Source organism: Canis lupus, chromosome 29, assembly GCF_011100685.1.
Source record: "Canis lupus familiaris isolate Mischka breed German Shepherd chromosome 29, alternate assembly UU_Cfam_GSD_1.0, whole genome shotgun sequence".
Classification (NCBI taxonomy): domain Eukaryota; kingdom Metazoa; phylum Chordata; class Mammalia; order Carnivora; family Canidae; genus Canis; species Canis lupus.
The window spans coordinates 37,070,047-37,088,713 of NC_049250.1; the positions used below are offsets into that span (position 1 = coordinate 37,070,047).

General features: G+C 44.8%; 1 protein-coding gene across 1 annotated transcript in view; it reads right to left on the minus strand.

The window, feature by feature from the left end:
• The window catches only part of PIP4P2 (phosphatidylinositol-4,5-bisphosphate 4-phosphatase 2), a 56,153-nt gene extending 52,421 nt beyond the window's left edge, over positions 1-3,732 (minus strand). Inside the window, exon 1 of the mRNA XM_038579723.1 lies at positions 3,576-3,732. Within this exon, the coding sequence (XP_038435651.1) occupies positions 3,576-3,681 (106 nt within the window). The 5' untranslated portion in view covers positions 3,682-3,732. The remainder of the gene's footprint in view (positions 1-3,575) is intronic.
• Between the last annotated feature and the right edge of the window lie 14,935 nt (positions 3,733-18,667).

An 18,667-nucleotide genomic window follows, 5' to 3' on the forward strand; every position in this document is an offset into this window, starting at 1 on the left:
CCTGTCTTCTCTAGCCAGGTTAGATCTTGTTATTACATATTTTCATGGCACCAGATACATTTCTGGCATTGTCCTCATGCCCCTGCGCTGTGCACTTGTTCAAACGATTGTGTAATTTATGTCTCAATATCCCCCATTAAACTGGAAGAGGGGCCATATCTGTTCTTCCCATCCTACCACAGAGCTTGGCTAGTACTCATGTATTTATTTGCTGCATGAATGACATAAATGAACTAGGTAAATGAAACTATCTCTGTGTAATAATTCTTTTAAACTATAGTGAAGTAGATAGCCACCTTCCCAATTAAATACAGAGATAATTAGACAGCCCTAAATATAAACATTTTTCACAGAGGAAGTCTCATAAATGTAAAGTCTCATATCCCACCTATAAAATTAGCAGATAATAAAGAAATCAATAAATATAGCCAAGTTGTGTAAGCTTTGTGATATTTCTTCCAATCTTTTTTCAAATGAGCCTAAAAGTGTATTTATTTGATTTTAATTTCTATGCCTTAATAAAAGCTGACATACGTACCAAATGGAGCATTTTGACCACAAAATGGTCAAAATGGTCCAGTAGGAGAGATGATCTCCTACTCTATGCAGGAATCCAATACTGACAGCGAAGACCACTAGAGGTATTCCACTCAGAAACCCAGGTGCGCTGTTACACGGACCACACATGATTCTCATTATGCTAAAACCAAATGCGAAACACTAACTGCTTCCCACAACATTATCAATAACCTGTCTACAAATACTTGACCAATTTTCAACCTAAAATGGATTATTTCATCTTTGAGTGAGAGCTAACATTCGTGTTCTTAGACGGTGGTGACACAAATAGCAAAGGGTTCAACTGGAGAGAATAGTCATTAGCTATGGCTCTTAACTACTTAAAAAAAAAAATTCTGGGTGATTACAAATGGTATCATAAACCAAAGTTCATTATCAAAAAGTACATTCTATTCCAGTCTTTTGAATCCCAACCTTTAATTCCTGTCAACTACTGAAAACATCTGGTCTAGGAACAGTTTCTTACAATACAAATAATTCAGCCCCGTGTTTATTCTTTTTTTTCATTTCGATGTGGGTTTCAAGAGGGGGCATGTTTGGTCAGTTTTGTTGACCTAGAGCCGACTCTGGCACACCATACTGCCCAATGAATCAATGAAAGAGTAAATACCACAGGTCTCCTAGAATCAGATCTGTGTATCACTCAAAACATTTATGAAGATGCTTATTTGTTATTTAAGAAAAGATATTCTGACATAAATGCCAATAACATAAAATGTCTTTACTTCTAATTTATGCTTCTTGCTTCCTAGGTACTATGCCACATGAAATTAGCATTTCTAATTAGCTAACCTGTCTTATTTACCAGTTTAAGGAAAAAAAACACAACTGTACTCTATCATAAGGCCGAAATGGCTTTTTGCTAAATCAGTTGTTAAAAACAAGACAACAGGCTCAAAATGGAGTCACTTATGCTAAGCTCCACATCACCAAATACAGCCTTAATTACACTTTTGGCCTCACCCAGAAATGGAATCTTGGAACGTCCGTCAAGAACTACCTTATTAGCACTAGTGAGGTCATCTGCCTGACAGACCACCCCCATCCCCTAAATGAAAGTGATCTTGCCACAACCCATCCACTTTTTGCCTTTTTCCCACTCCCTTCTGCCCATGGAAGGCTTTCATTTGGTACAGCTTTTTGAAACTCCTTTCTATCTGCTAGATGGGATGCTGCTAGAATCACGAATCATTAAATAAAGCCAGTAAGATCTTTAACATTTACCCCATGGCATTTTGCGTTTTAATATTTTGAATTTCTTCAGTGGCTGAACTGTGATTTGTACCTGATTGTGCAGTTAATCTGGTCTTACCAGATTAGACAAATATGTGGCAAATGATAAAGAAATCTATAAGCAGGTCCATGAGCATGAACACATTTGTGGAATAATTTAGCCACTATGACTAAAAATACAAAAACAAAGATGTAAGACAGAGGACATGAAAATCTGTCATAGGACAGTTGTTTAAATCCAAACCTTGTCTTTTAATAAACTGCAAATATTTTGCCCTAAAGGGTCACTTGGGGAAGTTGCAACATTCATTTATAAATGTTTAAACTTATCCTAGACCGACCCGATTTTGATTTTTTATTAATATCAAATTTGTGCATTAAAGGAAATTCCTCCAGCTGGTGTCCTCTGATACACCTTTAATACAAACATGACTTGGGGTTTTTCCTGTAGATAAGTCTCTGTCCCATTTTGCACCTTATTTCTCAACTGATTGATCACACTCCATTATTCACAGCAAAACATCTTTTTCCTTTGTCCTGCTTCTTGTAAGGTGTTGACTAAGACCTAGATTGTTCCTCTTCAAGTTGGGGACAATGTTACCATTAAGTGGAAATTTTAAATACTAAACAAGTCCAACTTGCTCTACAACTGCTCCAATTCCAGACTTGAACTTACAAGAAGTTGTGTTACAAGAAACATGATCTGCCTACGTTTTCGAAAGCACTAACATTTTGTCTCCTTGGGATTTCTGAAACTCCTCTCATATTCGGCTGGAAAGGGAGAGATGCACTTAAGCTACATTTGCAAGTGCCATATTTGGCCATTCTTTTCATAACTCTAAGTGGTTTTCAAGTCTTGCCTTCCCTTTTCAATAAATCGTGACTCCACCTTCTTTCTACTATAGAAAGCCACTAAAAGGCTTAGAACAAAGATAGATCTTTTAATAGTTTGCTAAACACCCCCCCCCCACACACACACACACTCACACACACGTATACACTTCTTTCTTCAGATCCCACTGCTAATCAAATCTTTTTTGATTCCATCTTGAGAAGTGAAATAAATAGAAATGCGTGCAGGGTTAGCCGGGGTTACTTTCAGAAGTAAGTTCATTTCAACCTCACCCAGATGCATCAGAAATATCCCATCTTCCTTCCTATGCTTCCTCATCGGCCAGCAAGGCTAACGCACACTCCTTACAAAGGGGAGTAATAAGGAAAGGCAGGAATTTCAGGCATATTAGGAATATCGATTACCGCTATTCCTCTTGGTAAGACAATTCCCTGACTGAACAGAGCCCGGGGGGGGGGGGGGGGCGAGGGCACGCTCTGCACATTTTTCAAGCTAAGCCCTTTCAAGGGCAGATCCCAAGGTGAGCAGTGCTAGGGGCTTCTCAGCAGGGAAGGCTGAATGGCCGCGAAGGCTGTGCACCTCCTCCAGCGGCGCCTGGGGGCTGCGCCGGGGCGATTCCTGTCACGCCCGGCCCGCGGGCAAGAAGTGCTGAAACACGCACTCGCACTCGCACTCGCACACGCACACGCACACGCACACGCACAGCCGCCGTGAGAAGGGCGCGGGGCACGCGCCCGCACCCCGCCCTCCCTCCTGGGGGCTGCGCTCAAGGACCCGGGCCCGCGCCAGGCGCAGTCTGCAGCCCCCGCTCCCGGGCCCGCCGACCCGCCCGCCGCGCCCCAGCTGCAGCGCCCCGGGGCCTGCCTCCTCGGCCGCGGCGCAGCGAGCGGGAGGCCCGCGCCCGCCTCACCTCTGGGGCTGCTCTCCTGCAAGTACGGCGGGGCCGTGGGGGTGACGGTTCCCGGCGGCGATGCTGACAGCAGAGGCGAGCGCTCGTCCACCCCGTCCGCAGCCATGACTGCCGCAGCGGCGGCGGGGCCGCGGGGAGGCTGGGCCGCGGGGGGAGGAGCGGGAGGGGGGCGGGGAGGAGGGGGAGGAGGCGGGGGAGGAGGAGGAGCGGGAGGCGGGGCCGCGGGGGGAGGAGCGGGAGGGGGGCGGGGAGGAGGGGGAGGAGGCGGGGGAGGAGGAGGAGCAGGAGGCGGGGCCGCGGGGAGGCTGGGCCGCGGGGGGAGGAGCGGGAGGGGGGCGGGGAGGAGGGGGAGGAGGCGGGGGAGGAGGAGGAGCGGGAGGCGGGGCCGCGGGGAGGCTGGGCCGCGGGGGGAGGAGCGGGGGGGGGGGGGGGAGGAGGGGGAGGAGGCGGGGGAGGAGGAGGAGCGGGAGGCTGGGCCGCGGGGGGAGGAGCGGGAGGGGGGCGGGGAGGAGGGGGAGGAGGCGGGGGAGGAGGAGGAGCGGGAGGCGGGGCCGCGGGGGGAGGAGCGGGAGGGGGCGGGGAGGAGGGGGGAGGAGGCGGGGGAGGAGGAGGAGCGGGAGGCGGGGCCGCGGGGGGAGGAGCGGGAGGGGGCGGGGAGGAGGCGGAGAAGGAGGCTGGGCCGCGGGAGGAGGAGGAGGAGGAGGAGGAGGCTGGGCCGCGGGGAGGGCGTGGAGGGGGCTGGGCCGGGAGGAGGAGGAGGAGGAGGAGGCTGGGCCGCGGGGAGGGCGTGGAGGGGGCGGGGCCGGGGAGGAGGAGGAGGAGGCTGGGCAGCGGGGAGGGCGGGGAGGAGGCGGGGCCGGAGGGAGCAGGAGGCTGGGCCGCGGGGAGGGCGTGGAGGGGGCTGGGCCGGGGAGGAGGAGGAGGAGGCTGGGCAGCGGGGAGGGCGGGGAGGAGGCGGGGCCGGAGGGAGCAGGAGGCTGGGCCGCGGGGAGGCTGGGCCGCGGGGGGAGGAGCGGGAGGGGTACGGAGAGGAGGCGGAGCAGGAGGCTGGGCCGCGGGAGGAGGAGGAGGAGGAGGAGGAGGAGGAGGCTGGGCCGCGGGGAGGGCGTGGAGGGGGCTGGGCCGGGGAGGAGGAGGAGGAGGCTGGGCCGCGGGGAGGGCGGGGAGGAGGCGGGGCTGGAGGAAGGAGGCTGGGCCGGGGAGGAGGAGGAGGCTGAGCCGCGGGGAGGGCGGGGAGGAGGCGGGGCCGGGGGAAGGAGGCTGGGCCGGGGAGGGCGGAGAGGAGGCTGGGCCGGAGGGAGGAGGCTGGGCCGCGGGGAGGGCGGGGAGGAGGCGGGGCTGGGGAGGAGGAAGAGGAGGAGGAGGCTGGGCCGCGGGGAGGGCGGGGAGGAGGCGTGGCCGGAGGGAGGAGGCTGGGCCCGAGGGAGGAGGCTGGGCCAGGTTGGTGGGGGGCGGGGGGAGGCCGGGCCTGCGGCTCCCGCGGAGGTGCTGCTGCTGCTGCTGCTGCTGCTGGTGCGGCCGCCGCCTCCGGGAGGGCCCCACCCCGGCCGTGTCCCAAGGCAGGAGGCGGGGGAGGGGCGGAGCCGGGAGCACAGTAGGGCTGCGGAGAAAGGGCGGGAGGGCCCAGGGCAAGGGGTTGCAACCCTTTTCGTTTCCTTAGCAGGAGCAGGGGAGAGGGGCGGAGAGCAGCGGGAAGGGGGTGAGAGGAAAGGCCTGTGACTTGATTACCGAGGAACTGCGGCCAACACAGACCTCAGGTTTAGCTCTTGGACGAGGGGGACGAGGGGGACGAGGGGTGCTGTGCTGCGCAGCGTCGCAGCGGTTACCCACGAAACCTTAGTCCTTAGTCCTTAGGCTGTCAGTTCCTGCTTGGGGGCTGCTGCTTTTGCTAGAAAATCACTTTGCAACAGCTGTTGTCTGAGAGGAAATACAGCTCTGCAAGAGCCGTGCCGGGCCGCGCTTGTCCTTGTTTTCTAGTAGCAGCACCTTGTAGAAACGATGCAGACGGTGTTGGCTTTTACAAGTTTAATTTGACAAAATACGTTGCCCTTTTAGTTTGGTTTTTGGACTGCGTTGTCCCTGACACCTCATACAATAATGAAGTTTGTGAAAATATTCATGAAAATGTTTTGAGCCAGTCGTAGTTACCGGCGTGCTTTCGTGTTTATCATGGTCTTACTTTGGTGGTTTGCTAAAATGATTTAGAAGTAAAAAGTTTTGAATATGCCTGGCAAAAATGCAATCAGGAAACAGCGAAGGTCTCAAAAGATCATTTTTTTCTGCAGTGGTTCTTTGCGTCATTCAACAAACATGTATTCTGTGCTTACTGGGCACGCGAAGACGAATACATAGAGCAATGCTCTTGATGCTCCAGATGTCTGGGTGGAGCACAGTCAGAAGCAAGCAAAAAACGAGGCTGGCAGTCCCAGCTGCAGATTATAAAGGGTCATGAAGAAAGCTGACTTTAGACATTTGAAACTACTTCTCATATTACATTAAGAAGGGTCTTCATTTTCCTCTCTGAAGATACTCTTTCTCCAAAAACCCCATTTAGACATCAGCTGGAAATCCTAAGGGAAAAAAAAAAATCAAAGAATAATGTTTTCTATTATGCAGCATCTTCTGGGGGTCAGTAGTATCAGGAACACCACCATATAAGGATCCCCATATGATATAATCCAAGGGCATTTGTAGAGCCCCAGAAACCTGAAAAGTGAGAGGTCAAGATGTAGCACTGCCTGCAAAAATAAACAATTTACAAAACGAATAGCAGGGTTTTGTTTTGTTTTGTTTTGTTTTTTTCACGATTGCAGCCTGCAAGTTATTGGGTTAAAGAAACTTAACTAATCAACAAAATCCTATGACTGTGGTGTCCTGTCCTGTCACCTATCACACTATTTTAACAGCGTTTTTACATTTCCCTTATCCACCCACCTACCCTTTATTCCCAACTGATTTTGTGAGTCAGCAATGCCTCGCTCATTAAGAAGCACCGGATAAAGATTTGCCAAATAAACAAGCAGAAGTGTGTATGAGGAAATCCTACCCAGTACCAGAATCTACTACAGCACATAGTTAGCAGGAAAAACACTGAGCATCTCTTGAGTTTTTTTGGTAAAGATGACGGTTTTGCCATCTGACCAGTGTTTTTATTGTTACAGTGTCTCTCTGCAACCAGGGTTTCTTTATTGCCCAGGTATAAAGGCTTTTTTTCTTTCTTTCTTCTTTATATGGCTCCCCTATCCATTCCAGAGCTCATTAGAGGATGACACAGCTAGTGGAAATTATTCACACTATGAAAGGTTGAGGGTATACTGAGATTGTATTTGCAGCAATGTGAAGTTTTGTGAAAAGGAAAACCTTTTATTAGGTATCACTTCATTCTGGTTTAAAAATGATACTATAGTTTATGGTTACTCAATAAACATTAAATAATACTCCTCAATCCAAGGCATTTTATGATTATGATACTTTTCCATCTCAGGACATGAGGTAAGGATGTGTCTTTTGGAATAACAGGACAATATAGATAATGTGTGAGCTAGAAAAGGTATTACCTTACTACGTACATAACCTACTTAAGCTACAATACTAGTTATCTACTACTGAGTCATACCACAACCCAGTGGTTTTAAGACAACATGATTTGTTATTTTTTGTGATTCTATAGATTAGCTGTGTGGTTATCCTATTGGTCTTGCCTGGGCTTATATCCAGGCAGCTGCATTCAGCTAACCTCATTGGTTAGGGGCTCGCTCAGCTGGAACAGCTTGAAAAGGGGAGGAGGGGGGAGGGGAGAGCCTTGTCTCTCTCTCTCTCTCTCTCTCTTTCTCTCTCTCTCCACCTAGTCTTTCACTCCTGGTTTCTTTGCATGCCTGGTAGTCTCAGAGAAGCATTTGAAGAGGGTGAGAGAGTGATTGTGGAAGCTCTGGTAACTTTTCAGATCTAGGCTTTGGTCTCAAGCAATTTCATTTCCACCGTATTCTTGTATCTCCTTCAGCCTGCCTCCTGCTTCCTGAGCAAAGAAAGTTAGAAGCTCAGGGGCCTCTTTCCATGGTCAACCTCCATAGTGAAAATCGGTCATTGTAAAAGATTGAGGAACTTCCTCATTTCCACGTTAAAAGCCACCCTAAACAGCATGCCTCTGAACTTCATCTCAATGTTGGATTTGGAGACTCCCAGTCGTGAACTCTCTTTTTTTTTTTTTTTTTTTTTAATTTATTTATTTGTGCGGGGAGGGGCACACAATGGAGAAGGAAAGAGAGAATCCACTGAGGATGGAGCTCAAGGCAGGGCTTAATCCTAGGACTCTGAGGTCATGACCTGACATGACCTTAACAGACTGAGCCACCCAGGAGCCCCATTCATGGACTATTCTTTTGTGCACAATAAGCTCTAAATACTGTTTTACTGATCTGCTCTTAACTTTTATTGTCTCTGGATTTTGACAGAACTATAAAATAATACATTTATGCGATTTAAGATGCTGAGCTTGTTAGAATTTTTTATGGCAGCAATAGGAAATGCCACCTCCCATCAAAGCCAGCTAAAAGAAGATAATTGTTACTGTCTATATTATACAAGGAAATCACATTAGTGAGATCAACAAGTTCATCAGGTACATGTACTACCTTCCAAGGTACCACAGGCAACAGTTACTTAGCTCACCTCTGTCGGGTCTCCAGGAGCAATTTCCTCCCTGCTTTCCTAGCTTGCACCAACAGTCTCCTCTCTACCCCTTCCAGCATTCACTTGCTGCCTGGCCCTGAACACTGTCATGTGTTTGGGTTTTGTTAGAACAGTACTAACTTCTGTTACACTCATCTCTTGCTTTGTACTTTAAGTACCATTTTATGTTGGGTTAGTCTATTACTCTGTATTCCTGGTCCCACTTTCTCTGCTTTATTTATTGCTTTGGAAGGATCCACCATTCTGAAACTTGGGGATTAAAATAACAGGATTATTTTTCAGGAAGATGCATTTAGCCGGCGGTTCAGCTGTGGACTGAGCTCAGCTGAGGAAGCTAGGTTGGCTGAACCTCTCCCTCCAAACTCACTTCCACTCTGGGCTTCTTTATTGCACAGCAGTCTCAGAATAGCACTCCCCAGAGAGCAAAGGCAGATGCTGCCAAGGCCTCATGAGCCCCAAGTTTTGGAACAGGTACAAGGTTAGTTCTACCACTTTCTATTGGTCAGAGCAAGTCAAGAGGCCAGCCCGCATTCACGTCTTGATGGAAAGTGGTGGTGGTATGACGTTCGGAGGGGCATGAATGCAGGGAGGTGTGACTCACTGGAGTCATTATATAACGATCTATCACAGCTAAAACAATATGTGATGTAAGAAAAGCATTGAGAAAGACAAAGGAGAGTTCTTCAAGAAACGCCATGCTTTGGGGAAGAAGTTCAAACTGAAATTTTAAAGTCCTAAGAGGTATATTTTACGAACATCTATGTGATGTAGATTATGTTCATATTAAAGACTTATTGTAAGGGCTATAACTGCTTATCTCAGTGCATATCAGATTGTTACCCCAACTCTGTCACCTTGATCTCTTGGTCTTTCCTCTGTGCTGGGGTAGCCCATGCTTGGAAATCAATTGTATTTGAATATAATTCTACATAATTTGAATTCACTACCTCTAAGTGGTGACCTTGGTTAAGGTAGCCTAACTTCTCTATACCTCATTTGTCTAATTAGTCTGTAGGACAAAGAAAATAATACCTACCTTGTGGGGGTACTTATGATAGTTAAAAGAGAAAATGTATGGAATATAACTATCAGTGCCTGACAGCTGTAAGTGTAAGCTTTTTTTTTTTTTTTTTTTTTTTTTTTTAACCACTCTCCTTTTTTAACTCTATTAGAAGGGAAACCAGGGGATAAGCATCGCTGAACTAAGCTAAAAGTACAATGGTCTAGAATATATATATATATATATATATTAGCCATTGGCTATATATGGCTCATAAAGTTTCCCAGGTCTTTTGGAAATGCCTATTAAAAACCTCTGAGGAACTCCATGAAGTCCAAGAAAACAGGGATTTATTAGAGTTAGATTTCATATATATTACACATTCATAATGAATACCCCTTATTTATTGCATGCCTTGGGAAGGCAGGAAGCTGGTTGTTAGGTGAGGGAAGCTTGAAGGATGGGTACTCGGCTTCACCCAGACTAAAGAGCTTTACCTTCAGCTCCAAGGGTTTTTTGTTTACTTCTCCAGCAGACAAAGTTATAACTCTGAAAGAACAAGGCCATGTTATGGAATTGAAAAAGGTGCAAAAGTTGGCAAAAACAATTGAGGAGGATTGCAGGCTTGACTGCAGTCACAGAAGAGTTTGTTTTCAATTAATTAGCCCTGGATTGCCTGTCACTATCTCAGTTTCATCAGCAAAATGAGGGACAGCTATCTTACATCTCATTGGATCCCATAAGTGTAAATAAAGTATGACACAAGCTCTGTAAGCACCCTCCAAAAGAGAAGAGTGAAATGCAATGCTCGGTAGAGGATATTTGACCCAAACTTGGGCAGAACTTTCCCTGTTGGCTCAAAACTGATAGCCAGGGTCCAAAGCTCAGGACAAAGAAAGAATAGGTACTTCACACATGCTAAATCAGCAGAACTGGTCCCTCAATAACCCTCAATAACTACCCCTAATCCATAGAAGCCACAGGAGGAGAAAAAGGGGAATTATTGGAGTCATATATTGTTAGCCTAGTAAATTCTGCTGCCCTTTTCTAAAAAGTCAAGTGAGAAGGGATCTAAGGTAATTACTTGCAAAATCTGGGCATACCTGCATGAAAGGAAAAGCAGTGCCTCATTTTCCAGTTGTATATCAAATCAGAACACAGGCTAGTTGATCTTCCTAAGGTCTATATGAACAGGAAAAAAATAACTGGCAAATGATGGCAGGACAAACAGAAAGGCTTATGCTGTAGCTCAGCTATCACCTCTGCTTTGATGAGAACATGAGTTTCTGGTAGGCCAACTGAGCACCACCTAACTAGCTGGGCTTGTGCCATCATGCTGGCACCAACACAAAAAGTAATTATAGGGCAAAAAAAAAAAAGAATTCAATTGAAAAAGAATTGAAAAAAGAATTGAAAAAGAATTGAATTGGAAGAATTGAAACAGGACATGGTGGACTGGGATGGTCCCTAAAGAACTGACATTGTAGGGTCGCCCACTGGCTCAGTCAATGGAGTTTGAAACTCTTGGGGTTGTGAGTTCAAGCCCCAGGTTGGGTACAGAAATTACTTTAAAAATAAAGTCAAGGAGAAGGAGAAGGAGGAGAGGGAATTCACGTTTGTGCCTCCTCTGTGAATCTAATAGCTGAATCCCTGCCGTGGAGAGACTGTTGTCACCAGCTAGTGCCAGGCAACCCAAGGAAGACTACAACCATGACCGCTTGAATCCCTCTGACTCCTCCCTGTGTCCACTCCCTGGAAAAGGAAGGAAGGATCTAAAGCCCAAAGGTAAAGTACATTCTTTCCCCCAAGGTAGAAGAATGAGAGAAAAGTAAAGAGAAGCCCATATCACACACACACACACACCCTTTTCAGGTCCTTCAAACCACAATGCTAATCGATGACAGAAAAAAAAAAGGAAATCTTTTATTTGAATATGAAATTGGAGTTATAGACTGAATGGATTTTTAAATCACTGAAATTGACCAAAAAATTATAAAATTTACCCAAGAAGTTATAAGATATCTGCTATAGGAGGCAAGGAGGAGGGATTTAAAATGGAGATTAGGGGCAGCATTTGTAGGAAACTATAACTATTTCTTAATTTGTACTTCACTGAGTTAAGTTTGTTTAATAACTTGGATGGATGGATGGATGGATGGATGGATATAGATAAGGAAATAGATAGGACTGCTGCCCCAAATACAAGCTTTTGATGATTAAGACATTTTTGCCTAAGAAATACGAGTATCTGGTATTAAACGCTGGGCTACCAAGATGAGATGGGGCATTTAAGAGGTAATTAAGGTTAAATACGGTCATAACAATGGGGGCCCCAATCCAGTAGGGTTGATGTGTGTAAGAAAACACACCAGAGAGCTTGCACTCACTCGCATATGCTTGCTCTCACCCTCTCTTTTCGATGAATCTGCACTGAGGAAAGCCCAGCTGAGGACACAGTGAGGAGGAGGCCATCTGCAGGTTGGAAAGAGAATCCTCATCAGAAACTGAGCCCTGTTGGACCTTGATCTTGGGCTTCCATCTTTCAGAACAGTGAGAAAATAAATTTCTGCTGTTGAAACCAAGCAGTCTTTGGCATTTTCTTATGGCCACTCCAGCAGACTATTACAATCTGCAAGGAATAAGATTGCTTTTAAAAAATCTTTTCAGCCCTCAGAGACACCCATGTTCACAGAAAAGCCTATTTGAGACCAGAGAAGCCGTTGATAAAGGTAAAATCATTTTATGATGAAAAACTTCCTATTCCTATGGCTTCAGAAACCAGTTGGGTAAGAATAATAACTGTTATCTCTTTAGAAATTGGTATTCACAGAATTTCCTCCTATGAAATACAAAACCACATTCAGGCTTTATTTTAGGCACGTTTAGGCTTTTGATTCTCTTATTTGACGGTCCGACCCTTCGCTGCATCATCCCACTTTATGTAACGAGTCCTCTATTTTTTGATATTTCAGAACTTTTGCAGTATTTTATTCATTCATTCAGCAAATATGTATTGAATGCCTTTTATGTGTCAGGCACTGTTTTATGGGTTACAGAACCCCCGATCTCATAACAACAGAGGACAGGGAACACTTAGTTGAAAGACGATATATCATTCATCAGAGGGTGATAAATGTTATGGTGAGAAATCAAGCAGCGTAAGGGGAAATAGGAGAGAGGGGGGGAGAGGGCCCGTTGCCTTTTTGCATGGATGAGCTAGGTGGGCTTCACTGATGTCTGAGCAGAGATGTGGACAGTGAACAGCAAGGTCCTGAGGAGGGAACACACTTGGCATGTGTGAGAGCAGTGGGGGGCTTGTGCAGCCTGAGCAAAGTGAGCTGGGGAGTGGGGGTGAGGTGGGGGCATAGAAGATGAGATCAGAGAAATTTGCCATCCGCTTGGGTAGGGCAGATCATGGGCAGCCAGTTTGGCTTTCCCTCTGAGATGAGAAAACTTTGGAGCTCTTGGAGGCCTAGGGTAGAGGAAGGACTTGATAGGACATAGGTTTTAAAAGGATCACGATGGCTACTTGTGTCAAAATTGGACTATAGGTAAGAAAGACAGAAGGGGTGAAGGTGGAAAGAGCGTCAGATTATGGATATACCGTGAAGGTCAATCTAACGTGATTTCCTGATGGATTTCGTGCAGTGTATAAAAGACAGAAGTAGAGGATGGGGATGCCTGTGTCTGGCTTCCATTCAGGTCATGATCTCAGGGACTTGGGATTGAGCCCTGCCTCGGGCTCCCCACTGAGTGGGGAGCCTGCTTCTCCCCCCTGCTTGTGCTCTCTCTCTTTCTCAAATAAAAAAAAAAAACTTAAAAAAAAAAGAAGGTCGAGGATGACTTCAGACAGTCTCTGAACACTTTTCTGATATGTATTCCTAATAAATTATTTTGAATGGAAAGGCTAGGTCAGAGACTATGCACATGTAAAAATCTTGGGGTGTGTACTGTCAGTTGCCCCCTAGAACTTGATCATCATTTTACTCCCACTTCTGGTGACTGGCACTCTCCGTTTCTTAGCAGCTTAGGAAAATAACATGGACTATTATTTTCAATATTGATAATTTAATATGAAAAGTAGGTTTTTTGGTAACTTCCTTAACTTTATCCTTAATGATTCTGAATATTACTGAATATTTTTATCAGTCCTTGGTATTGGCCATCTTTCCCCTGGTGGGGGGGGGGGTTCATCTTTTTTTATTGCCACTTCAAATTTTCATTCATGTTGAATTTAAAATTTTCTTGATTGATAAAACCCATTCCCTTTTCCTCCTGAAAACCCAGCTAAGTTACATTTCCCAGCCATCCTTGCACTTGAGGGTAGTTATATGTCCAAATTCTGGTCCATGGAAGTTGGTAGAAGTGACACAGACTCCTTTGAGCCTGGCCCGTAAAAACCTCCCTTGTGGGATCCTCTCCTCCCTCCTTGCTATGCTCCTTTCCTCTCTAAGATAGATGGCAGGAAATGAGCCCCAAGGAGACCGTGGGAGTCACATGTTGAAAACGGTACAAGGAGGAAGGATCTTGAGACACTATATCACTTACTTACAGGAGAGCTGCCCACCAAGAACTTGGGTTTTGAAGTGCTTTGTGAGAAAGAAATCTGCTTTATTGTGTCACACCCCTGAAATTTCAGAGTTTATTATAACAGGTGTTTCCCTGACAAAGAAATACATAGAGTTACAAAGAATTTCTTTATCTTCATCTAGCAAATAGACTTTTCTTTTGCCTGTGTGGAGAAATGTGAACTTTTCTGCTCCAAAAGTACCCTGACCCCTGTGCGCCCTGGTCCTGAGATACTAATTCCTCTCAATTCCCTCTTTAACAGTTCCAAGAACAGACTGTAATGGACTGCAATGGGCCAAATCTCTCTCCCTTTCTGCCTCCTCCTGCTTTCTCTCTCTCTCTCCCCTCATTTCTCTCTCCCCAATCCTCTCTTTCTCTCTCTCCCTCTCTCTGTCTCTCTCTTCACGCCCCCACACCCACCCACCCCTACCTTTTCTGAAAGATGGCAGCACCTGCCTGCTTGGTCACCAAACTTGTAATTGGCACTCGGCCACTTTTGTTTCTTTGCTGCATACAGTTCTCCTTGTTTCCCATTTTCCAGGAAACACTCCCTTTGGATGCTCTCTGTCACAATAGCCTGTTTAAAGTACCTGTCCCCTTGATTCTCAGTCAGCTTTTGAAAGTTCAACACATATAACAAATAAGGCATATGTTTTTCTGGGTTTATGTCTTTTGGTTTTGTCTGTGTTGAAAATATTTTTAGTGGCTGCCTAGTTTTCCCATATATGTTTCTAAATATGATTTCTCTTTATATGCTGATTTATAGCCCGTGCAATATCAAAATGTATACTTTCGCTGATAGAACCCTCAGCCTCATTCGTTCTCATTTCATGTTAAATGTAGACTACATGATACATGAGTTAGCAGGTACCATTTCCTGCCTTGTCCTTCTCATGTCTTATTGGGCATTGACTCTCAAGGCTACTCTGTGTTGGTCATCTGACTCTTAAGGCTATGCCTCTGGTCGCTCAGTCTTTCCAAGGCATCCTGTTCTCTGTCTGCCTAAGTCAGTTTGTCACTGACCTTACGGGTCACGTATCCTCACTGGTCACCAATCACCGTGGCCACACTAATGAACACTAACTGGTCAGGACAGCTAACCTGATCCCATGCAGCTGTCTCTGGCCTGCATGACAGGAGGGGCTTATTATTTACCAATAATATCATGTATGTAGAATAACATAAGGGAAGCGTATTAGTTTGCTTTGCTGCTGTAACAAACTACCGCAAATTTAGTGGCTTAAAACAATGCAAATAGGGTGGTGTGGGATTTTGATCATTAGTTGTGAGTGCAAAGCTCTATTTTTATGGATGTTGAGCAATACGTTCTTTCAAATTAAAAAAAAAAAGAAATGCAAAACTCTTATTATCTTAGAGTTCTGGGTGTCAGAAGTCCAAAATGGTTCTCACTAGGCTAAAACTGAGCTGTCAGCAAAGCTGCCTGCATTCATTCCTCTGTGGAGGCTCCAGAGGAGGGTCTATTTTCTCACTTTTTCTAGCTTTAAGAGGCCATCCACATGCCTTACTTTTCACTCATGCCCCCTCCTTCCATCTTCAAAAGCAGCCCTGGAGCATCTTCAAATCTCTGCCTCTGTCTCTCCTGCCTTCTTTCACATAGAAGGACTCCTGTGATTATTTATGTGGAAATTCTTTCCACCTCAATAGTCTTAATCACATTTGCAAAGTCCCATTTGTCATGCAAAGTAACACGCTCCCAGGGGTTTAGGATACGGTGAGCCACTGTTCTACCTCCCACAGAAGGATTTTCCCACCCTGTAACAGAAAGACAAATCCTCTTAGTGGCCATTAATTGACTCTTAAATTGTATCTAGTAATGAACCCACTCAGTGCAGACAAAAATCCAATTCTTAACTAAATTTCTAACTTCATTATTAATACAAAGTAAAACAAACAAAAACTACAAGTAAAATATGTGAAAACAAAATACGTGATACATAATCCCTTTGGTAGGAACACCATTAACTTCAACTCAGAGTAATAATCAGAGATAAATAGGTAACTTTTAATTGGCCTGATACAAGAAAGATCTTCATTCTTCTATGACTTACTTTTTGTGTCTAAAGGTTGAAAGTATCTCTTGAAGATAATAATATGAATTTCCATTTAGAAAAAATTGATTAAAATAAAACATATAAGCTCTAAACAAATGCTTCTACCATTAAGTTTTCTCCTATTTCTAATGAACCAGAGGATTAGAAACATAAATCTATACAAAATGCTTCTCAGGATTAGTAAAATAACATAAAAGTTTCAAATGTTTGAAATTTTTTCATTACCATAATACTAGAGAGAGTTTCAGATTCAACCACTATTTTGATTTGTTTTTTCTAAGCAGCTATTCTTTTTTTTAAGATTCTATTTATTTATTCGTGAGAGACACACACACACAGGCAGAGACACAGGCAGAGGGAGAAGCAGGGTCCATGAAGAGGACCTGATGTAGGGTTCGATCCCAAGTCTCCAGGATCGGGCCCTGGGCTGAAGGCAGTGCTAAGCCGCTGAGCTCACCCCCTCTGAGCAGCTATTCCTATCTGCCCTTTTCTTCAATCATAAAAATCACTATTGATTTAGTACCAAGTAGTATCCTAAGAGTGGGGATACAAAAATGAATAAAGCATGATTTCTAGGACACCTGAGTGGCAGTTGGTTAAGCGTCTGACTCTTGATTGTGGCTCTGGTCATGATTACAGGGTTGTGAGACTGAGCCCCACTTTGGGTTCTGCACTCCTTGGGGAGTCTGCTTGAAGATTCTCTCTCTCTCTCTCCTTTATCCTTCCCCCATTCTCTCTCTCTCTCAAATAAATAAATCTTTTTTAAAAAATGAATAAAGCATGACTTCTAATTTTGAGGGGTTTATAGTTGAGTGTGACATACACTTAGAAAATCAAACCATTTCTGCACTAATGAATATATGAAGAAAACACCAGGAAAACACAGTTAAGGGAGCATCTAATTAATATTTAAAAAGATTTTATTTATTCATTTATTTATTTGAGAGAGAGAGAGTGTGAGCACAAGCAGGGGGAGAGGCAGAGGGAGAGAGAAAGGGAGAAGCAGACCCCCTGCTGAGAAGAGACCCCCCCAATATGGGGCTCAATCTCAGGTCCCTGGGATCATGACCTGAGCTGAAGGCAGACGCATAACTGACTGAGTCACCCAGGTGCCCCCTCTATTTTTTAAAGATTTATTTATTTGAGAGAGAGAGAGAGAGAGCAGAGTGAGGGGAAAGGCAGAGGGAGAGAAAGGGAGAGAAGCAGACTCCCCATGGAGCCTGCAACCCAGCACAGGCCAGACACCAGGCTCCATCTCATGACCTGAGATCATGACTTGAACCAAATATTTGCCTGACTGAGCCACCCAGGAGTTCCAGGGAGCATCTAATTCTTACACAATCACACCTTAGAAAGTAACTTACTTAGTCTCAACTAAAAATGTTATTACTAGTAAGGTGAAAAAAAACACTGAATAGAATGGCATCTGGAAATATTAGCAAGTAATGGAATAAAGGAATATTTAGGAATAGAAAATGATTTGTGAGCACAGATTGCAGTAAAATCATTGCCATCGATACCAATATTTTGATTACTAATCTTATCTCTTCTGGGAAAATAGAATTGCCTCTTTGAGCAACAGATTTCTTTCCAAATGTTTTTTTACTAATATGAACCTGGAGGAATGGGGGACCTTGTCTTCCAGGACTGACTTTAACTTCCATGTTTAATTTGAACAAATACGAACTACTTATTGGGAAATGAATTTCTTAGTGTAGGTGGTTACGTGCTTGTATTTTACAAATTTGCTGTGGAAATTCCAAGCTAAATGTGCTTTATAATGCCAGTGTTAGAGAGGCACTGACTTCCCAAAGAGAAATAAGAGTCCATTATAGGAAAAAATAAAAGTATAAGGGAAAAAAGGGTGCAGATGGAGTAGAAGATAAGAAAGAGAAAAAGGGAAATTAAACAGAGGGATGAAAAAGAGAGAAAGAGAAAAAGGGAATTAAAAACAGAGGGATGCCTGAGACAGGACCAGAAAGGCAAAGGAAGGGACAGCTGGCAACAAAAGAGGAACGTCTGTCTATTGTCATTATATTTTTACAATTTATAGTTTAAAATATGCTTTGTGTACAGACTCTCATGTCACAGTAAACCTGTGCAACAAATAAGTAGGACAGTTAATACTGTTGAGCCATATGACATTGAACCCTCAATTTCTTATGAAATATCTCCATGCTTTTTTTTTTCAAGTTTATTTATTTTTAGTCATCTCTACACCCAACATGAGGCTCGAACTCATGACCCTGAGATCAAGAGCTGCGTGTTCTTCCAACTGAGCCAGCCAGGTGACCCGTCCATGCTTTCTGTACCACAGTTCAGACCAGCTTGGTTTTGAGGCACACTGGGAAATAGTAATTAGTTGGAAAGGGAACGGTGAGGTGTCAGAAGCAAGAATAAATAGAATTGATAGGAGCATAGGGCAGGCTATAGGAGCAGGTTAGCACCATGCAAATGGTCAGGGAAAACTGAAGCTTGTTTCAGATCAAATCAGTACCCCAAGGCTTCTGACCTGTTGACTAGCAGCAAGGGAATCTAGAAGAACTGACAATCAGCGTTAGAAGAGCAGTGATCCAGCTGATGAAGAGTTAGAAACTAGTAACTGGAGGCACAGGTCTAACCTCTGTGGAAAAAGGGCTGGCATAGGCTCCACGCATTGTTGGGTATCAATGGAACAGGCTTATATTCAAGGCCAGCTGCCAGGTCAGCAGCAGAAATCAGAAGCTGGGGGCAAGTGGGGCATCACCCACTCAAAGGGATGG